This window comes from Pelophylax lessonae, assembly GCF_965119305.1.
Source record: "Pelophylax lessonae genome assembly, chromosome: 13".
Taxonomy (NCBI): domain Eukaryota; kingdom Metazoa; phylum Chordata; class Amphibia; order Anura; family Ranidae; genus Pelophylax; species Pelophylax lessonae.
This window is the reverse complement of record NC_138780.1, coordinates 178,051,187-178,073,229: the sequence shown is the minus strand read 5'-3', so window position 1 is coordinate 178,073,229 and position 22,043 is coordinate 178,051,187. Positions and strand designations below refer to the sequence as shown.

At 45.2% G+C, this 22,043-nt stretch overlaps 1 protein-coding gene across 1 annotated transcript in view; it reads right to left on the bottom strand.

Moving 5' to 3' along the window:
* The window catches only part of LOC309543228 (cholesterol 24-hydroxylase-like), a 45,555-nt gene that overhangs the window by 11,340 nt on the left and 12,172 nt on the right, over window positions 1–22,043 (bottom strand). Inside the window, exons 4-11 of the mRNA XM_082242675.1 lie at window positions 21,560–21,630; window positions 18,054–18,140; window positions 15,714–15,852; window positions 15,141–15,251; window positions 10,831–10,987; window positions 9,110–9,172; window positions 3,953–4,025; window positions 1,120–1,204 (exon numbers count right to left, since the gene is read on the bottom strand). Of these exons, the coding sequence (XP_082098801.1) occupies window positions 1,120–1,204; window positions 3,953–4,025; window positions 9,110–9,172; window positions 10,831–10,987; window positions 15,141–15,251; window positions 15,714–15,852; window positions 18,054–18,140; window positions 21,560–21,630 (786 nt within the window). The remainder of the gene's footprint in view (window positions 1–1,119; window positions 1,205–3,952; window positions 4,026–9,109; window positions 9,173–10,830; window positions 10,988–15,140; window positions 15,252–15,713; window positions 15,853–18,053; window positions 18,141–21,559; window positions 21,631–22,043) is intronic.

Here is a 22,043-nt window from a genome sequence, read left to right as displayed (position 1 = left end):
ACTTCTGTCGGATGAGCATGGTGGAAAACCAGCAGCCAACCGGCTCCCGATCAGCCAATGGCTGAGAGCGCTGACTGTAGACTTCTGGCGGGGAGAGCTCAGGTAGCTCAGCTTCTTATGTCCTTGATTTACAATAGGCCCCCTAGTGCCGGAACTGGATTATCAATTGCTGTTAGGGGGAGAGAGAAGGGAACAACTTTTTCTGTTTATCGGCTCTCCTCCCGTCACCCTGTCAGAGGGTGTGGCGAGGAGAGACAATTAGTGGCTCCTCCTCAAAGGGAAGCCTAGGACAGGTAATCAGGGCACTGATCATCAGTGCCCTGATTACAGAAAAGTAAAAAAACAGTGGCCACTATCAGTGCCCACAGTGCCCACTATCAGTGCCCATAGAGCTGCCAGTTAGTGCCCATCAGTGCCTGCTCATCTGTGCTGCCCATCAGTGTCCATCAGCGCTGCCCATCAGGGCCCATCAGTGCCCATCAGTGCCACCCGTGAGTGCCGCCTCTCAGTGCCCGTGAGTGCCACCTCTCAGTGCCCATCAGTGCTGCCTTTCAGTACTCATCAGTGCTCCCTATCACTGCTCCCTATCAGTGCGGCATATTAGTACCTCCTCATCAGTGCCACCTCATCAGTGCCCATCAGTGCCGCCTCATCAGTGCCCATCAGTGCCACCTCATCAGCACACATCAGTGAAGGAGAAAAATTACTTATTTTCAAAATTTACTCACAGAAAATAAGAAAAAAAACTTTTTTTTTAAAGTTTTCTGTTTTTTCCTTTTTTTTGTAAGAAATAAAAAACCCAGCAGTGATTAAATACCACCAAAAGAAAGCTCTATTTGTGTGTAAAATAATAACAATTTCATATGAGTACAGTGTAGCATGACCGCGCAATTGTCATTCAAAGTGTGACAGCTCTGAAAGCTGAAAATTGGCCTGAGCAGGGAGGGGGTGAAAGTGCCCTGTTTTGAAGTGGTTAAGGGGGTAAAACCTTCCGGGGCTGAATTGGTTAAACCAGCCGATGTCTCCCAACATTCGGCCCGTGTGTACTAGGCTTTACTTTGACATCAAAGTGCTGGTGATATTTTAACATTTCCACACTGTTGTACTATGTGATCTTACCTGAGTGAGGTACTGGAGTTTACCCAGGTCCTCATAGTCAATGTCTCTCTTAGAACCGATGACTTCATCCACCTCCGCCTGTGCCCTGAGGATCAGTAAAAAGAGATTTACTGGTTGTGCTTACAGTACAACTATAGGCAAACCTTTATTTTCCATTTTAGATAGAGCAAGGGAGGGCACAACCCCTGTCGGATTTTTATTCACCATCCGTGTCCCATTTCGGAGATTTCAATTCACTTCCTGTCCCATAGCCAAACAGGAAGTGAGAAGAAATCCCTGAAAAAAAAGGGAATCCTTTGGGGACCCCCCCGGTCACCACAGCTAGTGTCCCCATTGGAGGATTTCCTCACTATTACTTTTCTGGGGACAACCACAAATGTAGGATTTTTTTCCACCTAGCATAGGCTGAATGTGCGTTTTCCACCTAGCATAGCCTGAATATGTGTTGAGCTTCACACTTTCTTTTTACCACGTTGTGTTGTTGTGTTTGTCGCACATTTTGTAACATGCAAAAATGTGTGTCTGTTGGCCGCATTTTGGCTACCATTGAGAAATAATGGCACCACCATCGTGACATGTGTTTCTGCGTGTATTCTTGAAATGTTCAGATGGGAATGAGGCCTTAGGATTCCACGGCTCTGCCAGTTTTTTTTGCTGTCTGTGTCCCCACTGGGAAGATTCACCAATTTTGTCCTGCAGATCACAACCTGTTCTGGTGACAACCTTAAACGGGTTCACATAATGCACTGTCAGCCCTGTATTTCTCTTTGTACAGGTTTCCAATAAATTGTTACTAAACCCAGGAGCCTGCAGTCACTATATCTGGTCTCCCCAGGAGCCTGCATTCACTATATCTGGTCTCCCCAGGAGCCTGCAGTCACTATATCTGGTCTCCCCAGGAGCCTGCATTCACTATATCTGGTCTCCCCAGGACCCTGCATTCACTATATCTGGTCTCCCCAGGAGCCTGCAGTCACTATATCTGGTCTCCCCAGGAGCCTGCATTCACTATATCTGGTCTCCCCAGGAGCCTGCATTCACTATATCTGGTCTCCCCAGGACCCTGCATTCACTATATCTGGTCTCCCCAGGAGCCTGCAGTCACTATATCTGGTCTCCCCAGGAGCCTGCATTCACTATATCTGGTCTCCCCAGGAGCCTGCATTCACTATATCTGGTCTCCCCAGGAGCCTGCATTCACTTTATCTGGCCTCCCCAGGAGCCTGCATTCACTATATCTGGCCTCCCCAGGAGCCTGCATTCACTATATCTGGTCTCCCCAGGAGCCTGCATTCACTATATCTAGTCTCCCCAGGAGCCTGCATTCACTATATCTGGCCTCCCCAGGAGCCTGCATTCACTATATCTGGCCTCCCCAGGAGCCTGCATTCACTATATCTGGTCTCCCCAGGAGCCTGCATTCACTATATCTGGCCTCCCCAGGAGCCTGCATTCACTATATCTGCTCTCCCAAGTAGCCTGCAGTCACTATATCTGCTCTCCCCAGGAACCTGCAGTCACTATATCTGCTCTCCCCAGGAGCCTGCAGTCACTATATCTGGTCTCCCCAGGAGCCTGCATTCACTATATCTGGCCTCCCCAGGAGCCTGCATTCACTATATCTGCTCTCCCAAGTAGCCTGCAGTCACTATATCTGCTCTCCCCAGGAACCTGCAGTCACTATATCTGCTCTCCCCAGGAGCCTGCAGTCACTATATCTGGTCTCCCCAGGAGCCTGCAAACACTAAATCTGGTCTCCCCAGGAGCCTGCATTCACTATATCTGCCCTCCCCAGGAGCCTGCATTCACTATATCTGGTCTCCCCAGGAGCCTGCATTCGCTATATCTGCTCTTCCCCAGTATACAGAACATGGAAATGCAATTATTTTAGTAAATAAAAACTGCTAAATACCTTTTCTCATCAGCAGTATATAGCAGTCTTGTGACTTCTATCAGTGTCTGGTTGAAGCTTGTAGGAGGAGTTTTCATTCTCCTCTGACTGTCCTATGAGACTGCATGACCCCTGACCCTCTGTCTGAACAGTGCTAATTGGCCCTGTGTCGATCACATGTACCCTCCCAAGAAAAAACAAAAACTCTCTAGCAATACACACCAAACTGAGCATGTGCACAGTGACTCCAAAGGCTCCGTCTTATCAGGAGATGGATTAGGGACAGTGGAAGAAGGGGAGGATCAGAGAAGACAGGATCAAACAGCCTTTTTACATAATGTGGAGGATTAACCGCTTAGGTTTCACAGTGAGTATAAAAATAATGTTTTACTGCATATACAGACTGATTTTACCTTTGTGGGTTCAGTAACACCTTAAAGAGGTTGTAAACCCAGTTTTATGACTTTTACTTATAAGTAAGCATTTAATAAGGCTTACCTATAGGTACTGTAAATATCTCCTAAATTTGCACCGTTTAGGAGATATTTACATTGCATGCAGCCGATGACATCATCAACGCATGCGCTCTGAAGAAACGGCCACCCGTGCCTTTTCTTCAGAGCCCTGTGCCGCGGCCGGCGGCTCCCACGTGCATGCGCAGCAGTGACGTCACTTGGCTCCGTCCAGTAATACAGCCAGGGTCCGCAGACCAGGAAGGAAGACGGGTGAAGATGGATGTGGCCGGCAGTGGGTACAACGCGGGCTTCGTTGCAGGCAAGAGTCACATAATGTGCTAGTATGCGATGCATACTAGCACATTATGCATTTACTTTGCAGGGGGGATAAAAAGGAATGGTTTACTTCCTCTTTAAGCAACAAATTTCTCAGACAAAAGAATACTTTTCAGTTTTTTAACTCTACGTTGAAATGAAATCTACTCACTTTTTCAGGATCTCCGGATGTTGTGCCAGTGATTGGACAGCAAATGCCAACTGATTAGCAGTTGTCTCCATCCCTAAAAATAATGCAATAGGTTTTAAAATGAGCTTTATTTACCAGTGTGTGTGTGAGTGTATATATATATATATATATATATATATATATATATATATATATATATACAGTGGGTACGGAAAGTATTCAGACCCCCTTCAATTTTTCACTCTTTGTTATATTGCAGCCATTTGCTAAAATCATTTAAGTTCATTCTTCTTCCTCATGAATGTACACATAGCACCCCATACTGACAGAAAAACACAGAATTGTTGACATTGTTGCAGATTTATTAAAAAAGAAAAACAGAAATATCACATGGTCCTAAGTATTCAGACCCTTTGCTGTGACACTCATATATTTAACTCAGGTGCTTTCCATTTCTTCTGATCATCCTTGAGATGGTTCTACACCTTCATTTGAGTCCAGCTGTGTTTGATTATACTGATTGGACTTGATTAGGAAAGCCACACACCTGTCTATATAAGACCTTCCAGATCACAATGCATGTCAGAGCAAATGAGAATCATGAGGTCAAAGGAACTGCCTGAAGAGCTCAGAGACAGAATTGTGGCAAGGCACAGATCTGGCCAAGGTTACAAAAAGATTTCTGCTGCACTTAAGGTTCCTTAGAGCACAGTGGCCTCCATAATCCTCAAATGGAAGATGTTTGGGATGACCAGAACCCTTCCTAGAGCTGGCCGTCCGGCCAAACTGAGCTATCGGGGGAGAAGAGCCTTGGTGAGAGAGGTAAAGAAGAACCCAAAGATCACTGTGGCTGAGCTCCAGAGATGCAGTCAGGAGATGGGAGATGTAGAAAGTCAACCATCACTGCAGCCCTCCACCAGTCGGGGCTTTATGGCAGAGTGGCCCGACGGAAGCCTCTCCTCAGTGTAAGACACATGAAAGCCCGCATGGAGTTTGCTAAAAAACACCTGAAGGACTCCAAGATGGTGAGAAATAAGATTCTCTGGTCTGATGAGACCAAAATAGAACTTTTTGGCCTTAATTCTAAGCGGTATATCTGCTCATCACCTGTCCAATACAGTCCCAACAGTGAAGCATGGTGGTGGCAGCATCATGCTGTGGGGGTGTTTTTCAGCTGCAGGGACAGGACGACTGGTTGCAATCGAGGGAAAGATGAATGCGGCCAAGTACAGGGATATCCTGGACAAAAACCTTCTCCAGAGTGCTCTGGACCTCAGACTGGGCCGAAGGTTTACCTTCCAACAAGACAATGACCCTAAGCACACAGCTAAAATAACGAAGGAGTGGCTTCACAACAACTCCGTGACTGTTCTTGAATGGCCCAGCCAGAGCCCTGACTTAAACCCAATTGAGCATCTCTGGAGAGACCTAAAAATGGCTGTCCACCAACGTTTACCATCCAACCTGACAGAACTGGAGAGGATCTGCAAGGAGGAATGGCAGAGGATCCCCAAATCCAGGTGTGAAAGACTTGTTGCATCTTTCCCAAAAAGACTCCTGGCTGTATTAGATCAAAAGGGGGCTTCTACTAAATACTGAGCAAAGGGTCTGAATACTTAGGACCATGTGATATTTCAGTTTTTCTTTTTTAATAAATCTGCAACAATGTCAACAATTCTGTGTTTTTCTGTCAGTATGGGGTGCTATGTGTACATTCATGAGGAAGAAGAATGAACCTAAACGATTTTAGCAAATGGCTGCAATATAACAAAGAGTGAAAAATTTAAGGGGGTCTGAATACTTTCCGTACCCACTGTATATATGTGTGTGCGTGTGTGTAATATATATATATATATATATATATATATATATATATATATATATATACACATATATACATATATATATATACACAGTGCCTTGCGAAAGTATTCAGCCCCCTTGAACTTTGCAACCTTTTGCCACATTTCAGGCTTCAAACATAAAGATATAAAACTGTAATTTTTTGTGAAGAATCAACAACAAGTGGGACACAATCATGAAGTAGAATGAAATTTATTGGATATTTCAAACTTTGTTAACAAATAAAAAAATGAAAAATTGGGTGTGCAAAATTATTCAGCCCCTTTACTTTCAGTGCAGCAAACCCTCTAGAGAAAGTTCAATGAGAATCTCTGAATGATCCAATGTTGACCAAAATGACTAATGATGATAAATAGAATCCACCTGTGTGTAATCGAGTCTCCGAATAAATGCACCTGCACTGTGATAGTCTCAGAGGTCCGTTTAAAGCGCAGAGAGCATCATGAAGAACAAGGAACACACCAGGCAGGTCCGAGATACTGTTGTGGAGAAGTTTAAAGCCGGATTTGGATACAAAAAGATTTCCCAAGCTTTAAACATCCCAAGGAGCACTGTGCAAGCGATAATATTGAAATGGAAGGAGTATCAGACCACTGCAAATCTACGAAGACCTGGCCGTCCCTCTAAACTTTCAGCTCATACAAGGAGAAGACTGATCAGAGATGCAGCCAAGAGGCCCATGATCACTCTGGATGAACTGCAGAGATCTACAGCTGAGGTGGGAGACTCTGTCCATAGGACAACAATCAGTCGTATACTGCACAAATCTGTCCTTTATGGAAGAGTGGCAAGAAGAAAGCCATTTCTTAAAGATATCCATAAAAAGTGTCGTTTAAAGTTTGCCACAAGTCACCTGGGAGACACCAAACATGTGGAAGACGGTGCTCTGGTCAGATGACACCAAAATCAAACTTTTTGGCAACAATGCAAAACGTTATGTTTGGTGTAAAAGCAACACAGCTCATCACCCTGAACACACCATCCCCACTGTCAAACATGGTGGTGGCAGCATCATGGTTTGGGCCTGCTTTTCTTCAGCAGGGACAGGGAAGATGGTTAAAATTGATGGGAAGATGGATGGAGCCAAATACAGGACCATTCTGGAAGAAAACCTGATGGAGTCTGCAAAAGACCTGAGACTGTGACGGAGATTTATCTTCCAACAAGACAATGATCCAAAACATAAAGCAAAATCTACAATGGAATGGTTCACAAATAAACATATCCAGGTGTTAGAATGGCCAAGTCAAAGTCCAGACCTGAATCCAATCGAGAATCTGTGGAAAGAACTGAAAACTGCTGTTCACAAACGCTCTCCATCCAACCTCACTGAGCTCGAGCTGTTTTGCAAGGAGGAATGGGCAAAAACTTCAGTCTCTCGATGTGCAAAACTGATAGAGACATACCCCAAGCGACTTACAGCTGTAATCACAGCAAAAGGTGGCGCTACAAAGTATTAACTTAAGGGGGCTAAATAATTTTGCACGCCCAATTTTTCAGTTTTTTACTTGTTAAAGTTTGAAATATCCAATAAATTTCGTTCCACTTCATGATTGTGTCCCACTTGTTGTTGATTCTTCACAAAAAATTACAGTTTTATATTTGAAGCCTGAAATGTGGCAAAAGGTTACAAAGTTCAAGGGGGCTGAATACTTTCGCAAGGCACTGTGTATGTATATATATATATATATATATATATATATATATATATATGTATGTGCGTGTGAATATATATATATATATATATATGTCAAATTAATAAAAACGAATGCGTGAAAAATAAAGGTTTGTCTTCCACAGCATACAGACATTTGCTTTCTTCTTCCAAGCAACATTATTAGAATACTGTGTGGAATGTGATTGGTCGCTGCTGGCAAACCACTTCTATCCAGTTTTTTTTTTTTATCCACTTTTAGCCCAGGTAGTTTGCGGCACTTTAGGTTTACATGTAACAATTAGTATTTTTTGCTAGAAAATTACTTACAACCCCCAAACATTATATATATTTTTAAAGCAGAGGCACTAGAGAATAAATTGGTGGGTGTTGACATTTTTTTTTTATATCACACAGTATTTGTGCAGCAGTTTTTGGGAAAAAGTACACTTTTTGAATATTAATGCAAAAAAAAAATAAATAAATACATAACCCATTTTTTTTTGTAAATGATAAAGATGATGTTATGCCAAGTAAATAGATACCAAACATGTCAGGCTTTAACCACTTGCCGACCAGCCGCCACAGTTATACGGCGGCAGATAGGCAGGTTCCCGCGAATCGCCGTACCTGTACTGTGGTTCGCGGAAGGGATCCTGTGAGCTGCACTTTGAATGGATGTAGAGGAAAGACAGCTATTGATAAACAGGTACAACTTATGTAGAAGGATTTGTTTTATCTCTGTATATCACCTGAGGCCAGTCACTTCACTGGGTATTTGGAAGGGTTTACAACCACTTTAAGTTTGACCCACTCACGGGTTCTTTGACGTGAAATAGCCAATGTCTTAATAGGAGTGTATATATATATATATATATATATATATATATATACCTATGTGGTTCTTATATTCAGGGAATATTTGATTGCCTTCTGGGGGATTTATTTTTTCCCTGCTGGAGAAAATTGGATCATGTTTTACAGCGTTTTTTTCCTTCCTCTAGATCACTGTGACTATAGGATTCTGTATTTGGAGGGTTCCTATTTATCCTCTTTACCCATACCTAAAGCCGGGGTTGGACCAAGGACTGGGCAGAGGAGGTGGCTGCCTTGGGTGCTTCAGCAGCGGGGCTGTGCAAAAAGAATGGGACCTGCATACTGTGATGCTGAAATAGTTTACAGCTCATGTAAGGGTGGGTGGGGTGGTGTAATTTGACCATTTAGCCTTGGGTGCTATAGGGCCTTGTCCAGGCCCTGCCTACAGCACACCATATATCACCCCTTTAAATTGGCCATACACTGAACATTGAAGGATGAATGTCATTCAAAAATTCTTCAAAAGTTTGTTTACTTTTAACATTCAGTTTTGGAATGAATGTAACGTACTGAATGAAAACCACATACCACATGTTTTGCGCCATTGAATTTTCTCATCACTGTGGTCTAAAACGAATATCAATTTGACTCACTAATTAGGAAATCGAACAAATGTTCATAAAATGAGAATTTTTGAATGAAATTCTAGTATACGGCCAGTTTTGGTCAGCAGTGTAAGTCTATAGAAGAGTTCTTTTCAGGACTAGAGCATTGCCTCAACTACTATTGCACGACATCAAGAATAAAACTTGAAGGTACATAGGGAATTTGCACTAGATACACACCTGCAATGAAGAATGTTACAAAATTGTCTATCATGACCTCGATGTCGCAGTCATCTTCTAGAGCTGTAAAGAGAAAACACGAAGATTACACCTGTGTGCAATCATACATTGTCAATTACAGGCTAACCCTAATCGTTTGCATTAATAACATAGATTAGTGGTCTCCAAACTGCGGCCTTTGCCTACTTTTATCTGGCCCTTGAGGTGCTATTACTCCAACAATGGGGCACTATTCCTCCCATTGACACCAACAATGGGGCACTATTCCTCCCACTGACACCAACATGGCATTATTCCATCCACTGACACCACCGATACCAGTAATGGGGCACTATTCCTCCCACTGATACCAAAGATGGAATACTTTTCCTCCCACTGATACCAACAATGGGGCAGTATTCCTCCCACTGACACCAATGATACCAGTAATGGGGCACTATTCCTCCCACTAATACCAAAGATGGAACACTATTCCTCCCACTGACACCAATAATGGGGTACTATTCCTCCCACTGACACCAATGACACCAATGATGGGGCACTATTCCTCCCACTGACACCAACATAGGGGCACCATTCCTTCCACTGTCACCACTGATACCAGAAATGGGGCACTATTCCTCCCACTGATACCAACAATGGGGCACTATGCCCCCTAATGACAACAGCGACAGGGCACCAATTCTCCCACTGACACCAATGATGGAGGAATATTCTTTAGGTCTTCCACTGACACCAACAGTGGGGCACTATTCATATTTTCTCCTACTAACACCAATAATAGGGCACTATTCCTCCCACTGACCTCCAATGATGGGGCACTATTCCTCCCACTGACCTCCAATGATGGGGCACTATTCCTCCCACTGACCTCCAATGATGGGGCACTATTCCTCCCACTGACCTCCAATAATGGGGCACTATTCCTCCTACTGACACCAATGAAGCACTATTCCTTCCACTGACAAAAACAATGGGGCACTATTCCTCCCACTGACACAAACAATGGAGCACTATTCCTCCTACTGATGGCAATGATGAAGCACTATTTCTTCCTCTGACATGAATGATGGGGCACTGTTCCTCCCACTGACCTCCAATGATGGAGCACTATTCCTCCCACTGACCTCCAATAATGGGGCACTATTCCTCCTACTGACACCAACAATGAGGCACTATTCCTTCCACTGACAAAAACAATGGGGCAGTGGCATTATTCCTCCTACTGATGCCAATGATGAAGCACTATTTCTTCCTCTGACATCAATGATGGGGCACCATACCCCCCACTGACAACAATAGGGAACTGAATCTCCCAGGGACACCAGCAATGGGGCACTATTCCTTCCACTGGCATCGACAATGGGTTACTGATCCTCCCACTGGCACCAGTGATGGGCCACTATTCTTTCCCTTAATATAAAAAATGTGGCACTCTTTACTCCCATGCCATGTTTACTCCCACTGATGCCATTTTCTACTCCTAATGACCACAATATGGCCCCCCTAAAGTCTGAAAGACAGTAAAATGGCCCTATGTTTAGAAAGTTTGGAAACCCCTGACATTGATGTTATGAGAGCGCCTTTAGGATTGAGATTGGTGAGCTGAAGGGCCCTGAAATGATTTGTTCATGGGGCCCTTTTGCTTTTAGTGATGCGTCTGTCTTGACTATCTATGGAACGTGTCGGCACATGTTCTGGGAATAGGCAGTGACACTTACCAGCGCCTCTAAGGATCTGTGTCAGTATATCTCCAGGAACCTCTGCCCCCTCTTGTACCATCTTCTGTCTCTTCTCAATACATTCTTTTCCCGTTTTACGGAGAAGAAGTACCGAGTCTCGAATCTCCTGGATAATGGAGCGTTTTGATGGAAGAACCTTTGTTTAAAAAAGAGCACAGTCCCGCACATTTATTACACTTTGGCAATTTTGAGGGTCTATGTATAAAAAGTTTGCTGAACAAATGTGACACACTAAAGCCCCGTACACACGCAACGATTATCGGCCGACCGATCGTCCATCTTTTGTCTAGAGTGGTGTTTGTTGGTTGGAATGTGCCTAGACTGCACACAAATTCTCGCCCGACAAAATTCTACTTCAGAAGTGATGTCATGTGTTGGTTTGCTTTCTTTGTGTTCTTTCTTCTCTGAGCATGCCCAGACTTGCTCATTAGATTTTTCCCTGTCGAAATCTGTACTGACTGCACGAAAATCGGCCGTGTTTTGACGGCCAACAAAAATTTTATAGCCTGCACACCAGATTTTTTTCGGCCGAAAAGTCGGAGTCGGTTGTCGGAAGCATCATACTAACAAGCCGAAAATAGGCGGATCAGTCGTCGGACAAAAATTCCCTGACGATTTTCGACGCGTGTGTACAAGGCTTTAGTTCCAATGAAACTTGCTGTATTTGGTGTTATAACTATCTCTGATGAATGCCATCTAGTGGCCAATATAAATTTTTTCCTGATTGAGGTATTTCAAAATAAATACCAGGTTCTAGCCAGTAGATGGAGCTTACGATCATAGGAGATAGCTATGTCACAGAATATGGCAAGTTCAGTGGGAGCTGAGCAGATGTATGTCACAATCGTTCAGGAATTTTTTATACACAGACCCCTAAATGTTTTATGAATAGCTGGTCACAACCCCTCCTTCGGGGGACACCAGCAATGACATTGCTACATGTGAATTTCTACCGTTTACTCATTGCTGTCATTTATTTTTCATTTAGGAAAATACAATTACCCGTTGCCTGCTGCAGCAGGAGGAGTGAGACCAAATGGCTGAGCTATTACCATTTGAAGGAAATGGATTTGCTGTAACCCCATACACAATGTAAAATACATCTAAAGTCAATATGTTGTGGATATAAAAGAGACCAGTTAGTGCCTTTAGGAGGCATTAAAAATGCATTGTTGAACCACGTTTTTAGTGCCCCCCCCCCCCCCAATTACCCCCACCCTTAAGTTGCAAAGGCAGTGGACAGGGGTTTACACATGCCATGGTTGTGATGCTTTGCCCCCTTTTTGAAAAAAACTATTGCTGCTGAACGGGACTCCTTCAAGTAAATAGGGGCACGACACAAATGTTCTTCACTGTGATAATGGAGAGGAATATGATGCAGGATCACATTAAGGGTTATTGCGAGGTTCCAGACTATAGTTTCTGAGCGAAGAAAGCTGTGTTTTTGGTTTTCTCTGGATTTTGTAAATCTGGAGCAGAATTTCTCCTGTACAGATTTTACCAGGTGCCTGCAACCTGTCTGAGTACACAGGTGTGCAGGGTGATATATACTCAAGCCTGAGGATAGCTCAGAGCTCCCAGTTTAGAGACAGAAGCTCTCACCCAGGGGTCAGAGGAGAAACAGCCATGGGCCATAAGACAGAAGGTCCCACACTAGGGGTCAAAGGAGCCCCAGCAAAGAGCCCAGAGACAGGAGGTGTCCCTCCAGGAGTCAGAGGAGCTCCAGCCAGGAGATAGAAGGCCTCACCCAAGGGTCAGATGAACCCCAGCCAGGTGCCAGGACACAGGAGGTCTCACCCAGGGGACGGAGGAGTCCCAGCCAGGAGACAGAAGGTTTCACCTAGGGGTCAGAGGAGCTCCAGTCAGGAGACAGGAAGCCTTCCCCCAGGGGTCAGAGAAGCCCCAGGCAGGAGCCAAGAGACACAAGGTCTCCCCTAGGAGTCAGAGGAGCCCCAGCCAAGAGACAGAAGGTCTCACCCAGGGGTTAGAGGAGCCCAAGCCAAGAGACAGGAGGTCTCACCCAGGGGTCAGAGGAGCCCCGATCAATAGCCAAGAGGCAGGAGGTCTCCCCAGGAGTCAGAGGTGCCTCATCCAGGAGGCAGAAGGTCTCACCCAGGGGTCAGAGGAGCCCCATCCAGGAGGTCTCACCCAGGGATCAAAGGAGCCCCAGCCAGGAGCCATGAGACAGGAGGTCTCCCCCAGGAGTCAGGGGAGCCCCAGCCAGGAGACAGAAGGTCTCACCAAGGGGTCAGAGGAGTCCCAGCCAGAAGACAGAAGGGCTCACCTAGGGCTCAGAGGAGCCCCAGCCAAGAGCCAGGAGACAGAAGGTCTCACCCAGGGGTCAGAGGAGCCCCAGGCAGGAGACAAAAGGTCTCACCCAAGGGTCAGAGGAGCCCCAGTCAGGAGCCAATAGACAGAAGGCCTCACACAAGGGTCAGAGGAGCAGCAGGCAGGAGCCAAAAGATAGGAGGTCTTACCTAGGGGTCAGAGGAGCCCAAGCCAGGAGCCATGAGGTCTCCCCCAGGGGTCAGATTAGCCCAATCCAGGAGCCATGAGGTCTCCCCCAGGGGTTAGAGGAGTCCCAGCCAGGAGACAGAAGGTCTCACCCAGGGGTCAGAGGAGCCCCAGCCAGGAGACAGAAGGTCTCACCCAGGGGTCAGAGGAGCCCCAGCCAAGAGTCAGGAAATAGAAGGTCTCACCTGGGGGTCGGAGGAGCCCCAGCCAGGAGCCAATAGACAGAAGGCCTCACACAGGGGTCAGATAAGCAGCAGGCAGGGGCCAAAAGTCAGGAGGTCTCACCAAGGGGTCAAAGGAGCCCCAGCCAGGAGACAGAAGGTCTCACCCAGGGGTCAGAGGAACCCCAGGCAGGAGCCAAAAGACAGAAGGTCTTACCCAGGGGTCAGATTAGCCCTAGCCAGGAGCCAGGAGGGCTCACCCAGGGGTCAGAGGAGCCCCAGCCAGGAGCCAAGAAATAGAAGGTCTCACCCAGAAGTAGGAGGTGCCCCAGCCAGTAGCCAGCAGACAGTAAGTAGGTCTTATTTCAGATGTCAGGTCAGCTCCTATCGGGGTGTCAGGAGAACCCCTATCTAGAAGCCAAGATTGGGCCATGCAGCAGGGCCGTATGACAAAAGGCTAGGAGAGCCAAGTGAACAAAACAGTCAAAGGGACTGGTAAGATGAGCAACAGTGCTGCCAACAAGGGAGGCAGGCGGTTCGTTTTTTTTTTCATTTGTTCATATTGATGTAGAAGAACTTCTGCATGGGCAACTGATGTCAACTTTCCATTTTATTTAAAAAGTGGGCTGCCTTACCCTCAAAATCAGTTTGGACTGGCGCAACTCACTGAAAAAGCACCTACCATGCTTTTGGTAGCATCATGCCAGGCTACCATGCTTTTGGTAGCATCATGCCAGGCTACCATGCTTTTGGTAGCATCATGCCAGGCTACCATGCTTTTGGTACCATCATGGGAGAGTATAATCTCCCCAATACCACTGTGTTATTGTGTGTTATGTTGTTCGTTAATATGCGTTAGGCTAGCCCATTGAAATCAATAGATTGCCAAAGCACCAAAATATCCTGAAAAGCAGACCTAGCACAAAATCCTTAAAGTGATTGTAAAAGATCACCTTGTAAAATAACCCATTGAGTTTAAAATAGAAATGAAAGGCAAAACACTTGTGTATAGATATAAAAAAAAACATTATAAATCCCTGTTTTATAAGTGATAACATTCCCTCTGTTCTCAGCTGCATAAGAGCTGGGGGGAGGAGAAGCAACAGCACACTGGTATTCTCAGAGAATGGATGTCCGGGGGGGGGGGGGGTGTCAACAATTCTGATAATTGGAGGAGAGCAGGCTGAGTTTCCAGCCCTGCTAGAGAACTGACCACAGTGTGCTCTCCTGCTTAGTGTGGTCAGTTTTGAACAGGAAAACAGAGGGATTGGCAGGAACACCAGGGATTTCACACAAATGAAGCAATACAAAGAGAACAGGAGACTTTCTCATACAAGTACATGGGACAGCAGGACCATATCAGGAATATGAAGTGCTGGGTTTACATATTCTTTAAGATAACACATTATTATGCATTGCCTTGCATATCAGTGGGCTGCAACACGTCATGTACACTGTCTTGGTGCCTTGGGGGGCCATTCAAGATTTTTTTTTTTTTTTTTAGCTTGTTTAAATGTTTTTTTCTCTATAAAACCGTTTCTTCTACAAACATCCAGCTTTAATCAAAAATTGAAACGTTTTATCCTTCTCAGTTTGTATTCTGCCAACACTCACACGAACGAGGGGATTTCTCATCTCAACCATTCCTTTCATGGCCATGAGGATGGCTCGCGGGAACGGCGTCTGGTTGTCTTGTATGCTATTCAGATCCATGTCAAACGCAACCTGCCAAATAATCGCATGTACAATATAAACATATGGACATCCATTGCATTATGTTGCACTTTTTATATAGAAGAAAGGGCTGGTTGGGGGAATATGGAGTTAATTAGGAAGACTGCATCCCGAAACATAGAAACCAAGAGGGAAAACCCCAATGGGACTTTTTAGGTCTTAAATAGTAATTCAAATGCTAATGTAAGCAATGAAGTGATAATCTTTATATAAAAATTTGAAATTTTATTTATTTTTTCCTTTTTCATACTTTTGTAAAATAAAATTAAATTTTTTATATAAAGATTATCACTTCATTGCTTACATTAGTATTTGAATTACTATTTAAGACCTAAAAAGTCCCATTGGGGGTTTTCCCTCTTGGTTTCACTTTTTATATAGAGGGGCGAAAGCCTAACTCCAGCACCCCTAACGCCATTCCTCTGTTCCACCACTAGGGGGAATGTAGCTTACCTTGGCAATGACATCCAATGTCACCTTACTGAACATATCATGCATTATAACTTCTGTTTTTCCGTCCGCCGTCTCTGACAGCTTTTCCACCAACTCCTCCGCTTTATCATTGAACAATCCCATTAAACCCATCAGGAACCTGCAATAAAGGCTCAACGTCAACTCTGCTTCCTAAACTAAAATTTCCGCAATTGTAGATCTAAACCAGGAGTCTTCAAACTACGGCCCTCCAGTTGTTCAGGAACTATAAATCCAATCATGCCTAGTCATGTCTGTGAATGTCAGAGTTTTACAATGTCTCATGGGATGTGTAGTTCCGCAACAGTTGGAGGTCCGCAGTTTGAGGATCCCTGATCTAAACCGTAACTGGAGGCCACTTAGTCCCGTGTATCATAAATCATTTTTTAAATTCCGTTATCACAATATCTATGCGGCTGATCTCCTGCAGCCGCCTTCAGCCACTTCCTCTCCACATGCACTCTCTCCGGTGTTGGCTGCACATTATTGCTCAGGACCGGTTTCCTGATAGTGGACCATGTCTGTGCAATGTGTGTTGGGAGAAATCTACACAGGTATGGTTAGCTGTATTCCTGCCTCCAGCAGAGTCCCCCCCCCCCCTCCCCGAAGCCTTTTCTCTCAGGTGCCCCTGACTGTGATCTCATACCTGCTTCCTCCATGTACAATGCAACATTGCAAGGATAAAAGCCTGCATTGCACATGACATCAAGGGGAGGAGAACAGGGCGCCAGCTGGAGTAGGTACTCCATTCACACTAGCACGACTTGTCAGGCGACTTGTGTGCCCTCAAGTAGCCCCAAGTCGCTTGTCATAACAAATGCAATGTAAATGAATGAGAGCCGTCTTAATATGCACTACTGAAGTCGCTCCGACTTCAGAAAAGGGTCCTGTACTACTTCAAGGCGACTTGTATCCGACTTGTGCCAATAGATTTCAATGGGAGTCACCTCCAAGTCGGATCCTTATCTTTTGTCAAGCGACTTGTGATCCGACTTTCCAGGAAGAAGGAAAATTAGCCAGGCATTCCCCACATTGCAGCCATGCGTACAGTTCCTATATACCATTATCTCTGTCTGGTCTGTGTGAGTGGCACTGGTGGACACAGATAAGTGGCACTGGTGGGCAGTGGCACTGGTGGACACTGATTCGTGGCACTGGTGGACACTGATTCGTGGCACTGATACGTGGCACTGAAATGTGGCATTGGTGGACACTGATTCATGGCACTGATACGTGGCACTGGTGGACACTGATTTGTGGCACTGATACGTGGCACTGATGGACACTGATTCGTGGCACTGATACGTGGCACTGGTGGGCAGTGGCACTGGTGGACACTGATACGTGGCACTGGTGGGCAGTGGCACTGGTGGACACTGATACGTGGCACTGGTGGGCAGTGGCACAGGTGAACACATACGTGGCACTGATGGGCAGTGGCACTGGTGGACACTGATACGTGGCACTGATGGGCAGTGGCACTGGTGGACACTGATACGTGGTACTGGTGGGCAGTGGCACTGGTGGACACTGATACGTGGCACTGGTGGACACTGATACATGGCACTGGTGGGCAGTGGCACTGGTGGACACATATGTGGCACTGATGGGCAGTGGCACTGGTGGACACTGATACGTGGCACTGGTGGATACTGATACGTGGCACTGGTGGGCAATGAGGAAATGAGTAAAAAAAAAACAGAAAAGGGGAATTAGGTCACAACAAATCATATTCTGATTGGCCAAATACAAAGTCGTACAAAGTCGTCTATTATATAAGTTGCTTAAAATAATTCACAAGTCGCGCTGAAGTCGCGCTGAAGTCGCGCTAACAAGTCGCCCCTTATGAGGCGACTTTCTGGTCGCGGTAGTGTGAACCGACTCTAAGGTAAGAAATTAAGTCACTATGGCTTTGATTTACTAAAACGGGAGAGTGCAAAATCTAGTGCAGCTCTGCATGGGAGCCAATCAGCTTCTAACATCAGCTTGTTCAATTAAGCATTGAAAAAAAGACAAAAAAAACTGGAAGCTGATTGGTTTCTGTGCAGAGTTGCACCAGATTTTGCACTCCTCCCTAGATGTGCATTTGACCCCTGCAGGGTAGGGGAATCAAACACAGTATATATATATTATATATATATATACTTGGTATATTGATAGGACTTCTATGGGTTAAAGTTGTTTTATTATGTGGTGTAGAAATGGTGATTATTTCTTCTGGCCTTTTGTTGCTGCAACTATTTTCTCCTTGCTGTATTTTGCTCAATGCATTGAGCACATTGCCCGCCCACATATGTACCATTACTAGGGAGGGTTACTTACGATCGACTAAAGGAAGGATCCATCAATCGTCTCTGCTTGTGCCAGTGCTGGTAATCCCGATCCGTCAGTAATCCTTTCCCCAGGAATCTAATGTAGGCAGAAAGCAGAAGAGACATGTAGGATGAATACATTGAGGCTGGGTTCGCACTTGTGCGTTGCGGGACACCGCATGTGATTTGCACAGCAATCGCACCGCATTCCTGTGCCCATCACATGTGATGTCTGTGCAGTGCAATTTTGAACCATACATTTTGTAAGACTCATATCGCATCGGATCCGCACCAAAAAGGTGCAGGAGGCCTGGTTCAACACGCACCGCATTCCTGATCAAATCACATGCTATTCTGCAGCAGTGCGATTTAAGCCATTGATTCTAGATGGCTCAAATTGCACCACATCCACACCAAAATCGTGCACGACCCTTTTTTTTTTGCCATACCTGAATCGGATCGCATGGGTGTGAACATAATCCGATTCTGAAAATCACACTGCGTTATGTGCACCGATTTTGTGGTGTTGGTAACTTAACATACACACCTGCAATGGTGCGATTTGGATATAGCACATCAGATGGTTACACATGGTTAGGGGCAGGCCCTGAGTGGCTAATCGGGAGCACCGGTGGGCCGGTCGGTGCAAGGGCCGTTCTGATTCCTGTTAGTTAGTAATTCACAGCATAGTCTTTTAAGGCTGGAGGGGCGCAATTCATATCTCCTGGGGAGGCAGAGCTGGAGCCCAGAGGGCTGGAGGAAGCTGGAGGGGCGGAATTCATATTTGCTGGGGAGGCGGAGTTTTGATCAGTTGCCTTAGATTTAAAAAATGGCGCCGTCCAGCGCCAACATGTCACCGCGCATGCGCTGCCGCCGCTCGGGAAAGGCCGTACAAGCTTTCCTGAGCAGCGGCATGCGCAATGACGTGTTGGCTCCATTTTTAAATCTATGGCACCTCTGGAATAGGTAAGTGAGACTCCTCCACAGTCGCACTACCTGCCATTATGCGGGGCTGCAGGCATACTACAAGAGATGCAGTGCTGCGGGCATGGTACACCTGTACCATGCCCACAGCATGGCATCTCCTGTAGTATGCCCGCAGCCCTGCATTGTCCTGTACCATGCCCGCAGCCCTGCATTCTTCTGTACTATGTCCGCCACCCTGCATTCTCCTGTACCATGCCTGCAGCCCTGCCACTTATTGAAAGATAAATATTGCATTTTATATACAACTACACTATATTACCAAAAGTATTGGGACGCCGGCCTTTACACATATAACTTTAATGGCATCCCAGTCTTATGCCCTGTACACACTATCAGATTATCTGAAGACTTTTGTCTGCAGACTTACCAAAACCATATAATATGAGGTCAAACCTAAACACTTTCAATTTGTATGCAATCCGGCAGGCCCTTGCACTACATAGAAAAGGTAAATCTGAAGACAAAAGTCTGCAGATAATCTGATAGTGTGTACAGGGCATTAGTCTGTAGGGTTCAATATTGAGTTGGCCCACCCTTTGCAGATATAACAGCTTCAACTCTTCTGGGAAGGATGTGCACAAAGTTTAGGAGTGTCTATGGGAATGTTTGACCATTCTTCCCTCTAATCGCTCACTGAGGGTAACGCCAGGTTCCTTCCCCCTGCTTTTTGAAAGCTCAGACAACCAGTATAAATTCTGGACTTTGAACGTATGTAGAGAAGAGAATACTGCAGATAAACAGGAACAACTTATTTAGGAGGATTTGTTTAACCACTAGTCATCACTAGTAAAAAAAAAACAAAAACAATAAAAATTACAAAAACCTTTCTCGTAGTTAGTAGGCATGATAACATTTGCGCAAACCAATCAAAATATGCCTATTGCGATTTTTTTTTTTTTTTAACAAAAATATGTAGCAGAAAACAAATTGGCCTAAAATGTTAAACAAAAATTGATTTTTGGGAATGTTATACAGCAGGATGTAAAAAAAAAAATATATATATATATATTTTTTTTTTTTCAAAATTGTCGCTTTTTTTTGTTTATAACCCAAAAAATAAAAATCGCACAGGTGATCAAATACCACCAAAAGAAATCTCTATTTGTGGGGGAAAAAAGGACGACAATTTATTTGGGTACAGCGTCGCACGACCGCGCAATTGTCCGTTGAAATAACACAAAACAGGGCCTGGTCATTAAGGGGGCAAATCCTTCCGGTCTTAAAGTGAGTTAAGTGGTTAATCTCTGTGTATCACCTGAGGCCGGTCACTTCATTGGGTATATGTGAGGGTTTACATCCACTTTAACCCTTAAATGTTGGACTTACCTTATGCTTTCAATGCCAAATCTTCCTTAGACTTTTGCAACTAAAGCCCCGTACACACGTAGCGATTGTCGGCTGTAAATATTCGGCCGCCGACCGATTGTCGGCTTGTTAGTATGATGCTTCGGACAACCGACAGCAACTTTTCGGCCGAACAGAATCGGGTGTGCAGGCTATAAAATTTTTGTTGGCCGACACCAGAAAGGCCGATTGTTCGCCAGTCAGTACAGATTTCGGCCGACAAACCAGCCGATTAGCAAGACTGGGCATGCTCAGAAAAGAAAAAACACACGGAAAGTTAACCATCACATGACATCACTTCTGCAGTCGGCTGTTGTTGGCCGACAAAATTCATGTGCAGTCTTTTGCAGTTTTCAACCGACACGACAGCACCGGACAAAAGACGGCCGATCGTTCGGCCGACATTCGGTACGTGTGCACGGGGCTTTAACCAACAGCACCAAAACCACTGCAACTAAACCAGCTGCTTTGACCCCCATTTTTTTACCTCCCCTCCACTCTCAGCACATCGTATAGACAATAAAGCATGACTTGATCTTCCTGACATCCTTTATTTCATTCACTTGATTATGCTGGTTGAGTGTATAAGGCTGAGTATACACGTGCAGTTGAGGGGGCGGTAAAAACACATGTTCGAAGCCTGTTTTAACAGCCCCCAAGTCTTCCCCCTTAAACTGCAAGAGCATGTACACATACTGCAGCAGCAATGCTTAGCTTCGTGGCAAAGTAAGAATTAACTCCCTAGTCACATTTGGCAAGTGGCATCAAATACCATCTGAATAGGCGAAGATTTTCCCCCGCTTTCTATCCTGAAAGTAGCAGTGGCAGCCGCCGGGAGAGGAGAGGGGGGAAGCCAGCAGTGCTGCGGGGTGCCCATGCCCCAAGGACCTGGCAACCACATTCAATGTACACGGTTGGGGCACTGTGGTGTGGGCTTTTTGGTGTTAAAACAGGCGGTGAGGAGGCAACATAATGCCTCTTTCACTGCCCTCCAAACACCCTTTGAAAAGTGATCCACTGCAGATTGCTTTTCAGTGGGCACCACATGTGTAAACAAGCCCTGAACTAGGCTTATAATTGTAAGGATCGATGAAGATTCATCTTACACCATAAACTTTGAAGGTTGGGCTTGGGGGTTGCAATTTTTCCCTGATTTTTAGGTGTGATCTTGTGTGTGCCACTTACCGTACTCCAAACAAGTGGAATACATCTTCATAAAATTTGTCCTTCGGGTGCTTTGATGACATCAGGAATTCCTGGGACAACAGAACATCCAATTCATTTGTCAAGGTGTTTGCATGTATGGGTGCTCAACCTGTGGCCCTCCAGCTGTTGTGGAACTACAAGTCCCATGAGACATTGCAAGGCTGACAGTTACAAGTGTAGCACTACTCCCTTGGGAGCTGCTGGTTACGGGTTCCCCTGGGTTACCATTAGCAACAACGTGACAGTTCAACATTTTGCCAAGTGTTTTAGCTCAGTCAGGAAACAGTCTAGGAGCTTTGGTTTTTGTGTTTTTATTTAGAACTTGGATAGGAGAAGGGAATGAGTGGGATATTCCAACTATGCACAATCTGCTGGGACGACTGAATAATGCTGAATGCGGCAAGGCCGCTGCTTCACCTTGCTAATAGCGATGAAGTAGTGATAAATAGACCGCTTTAGATAA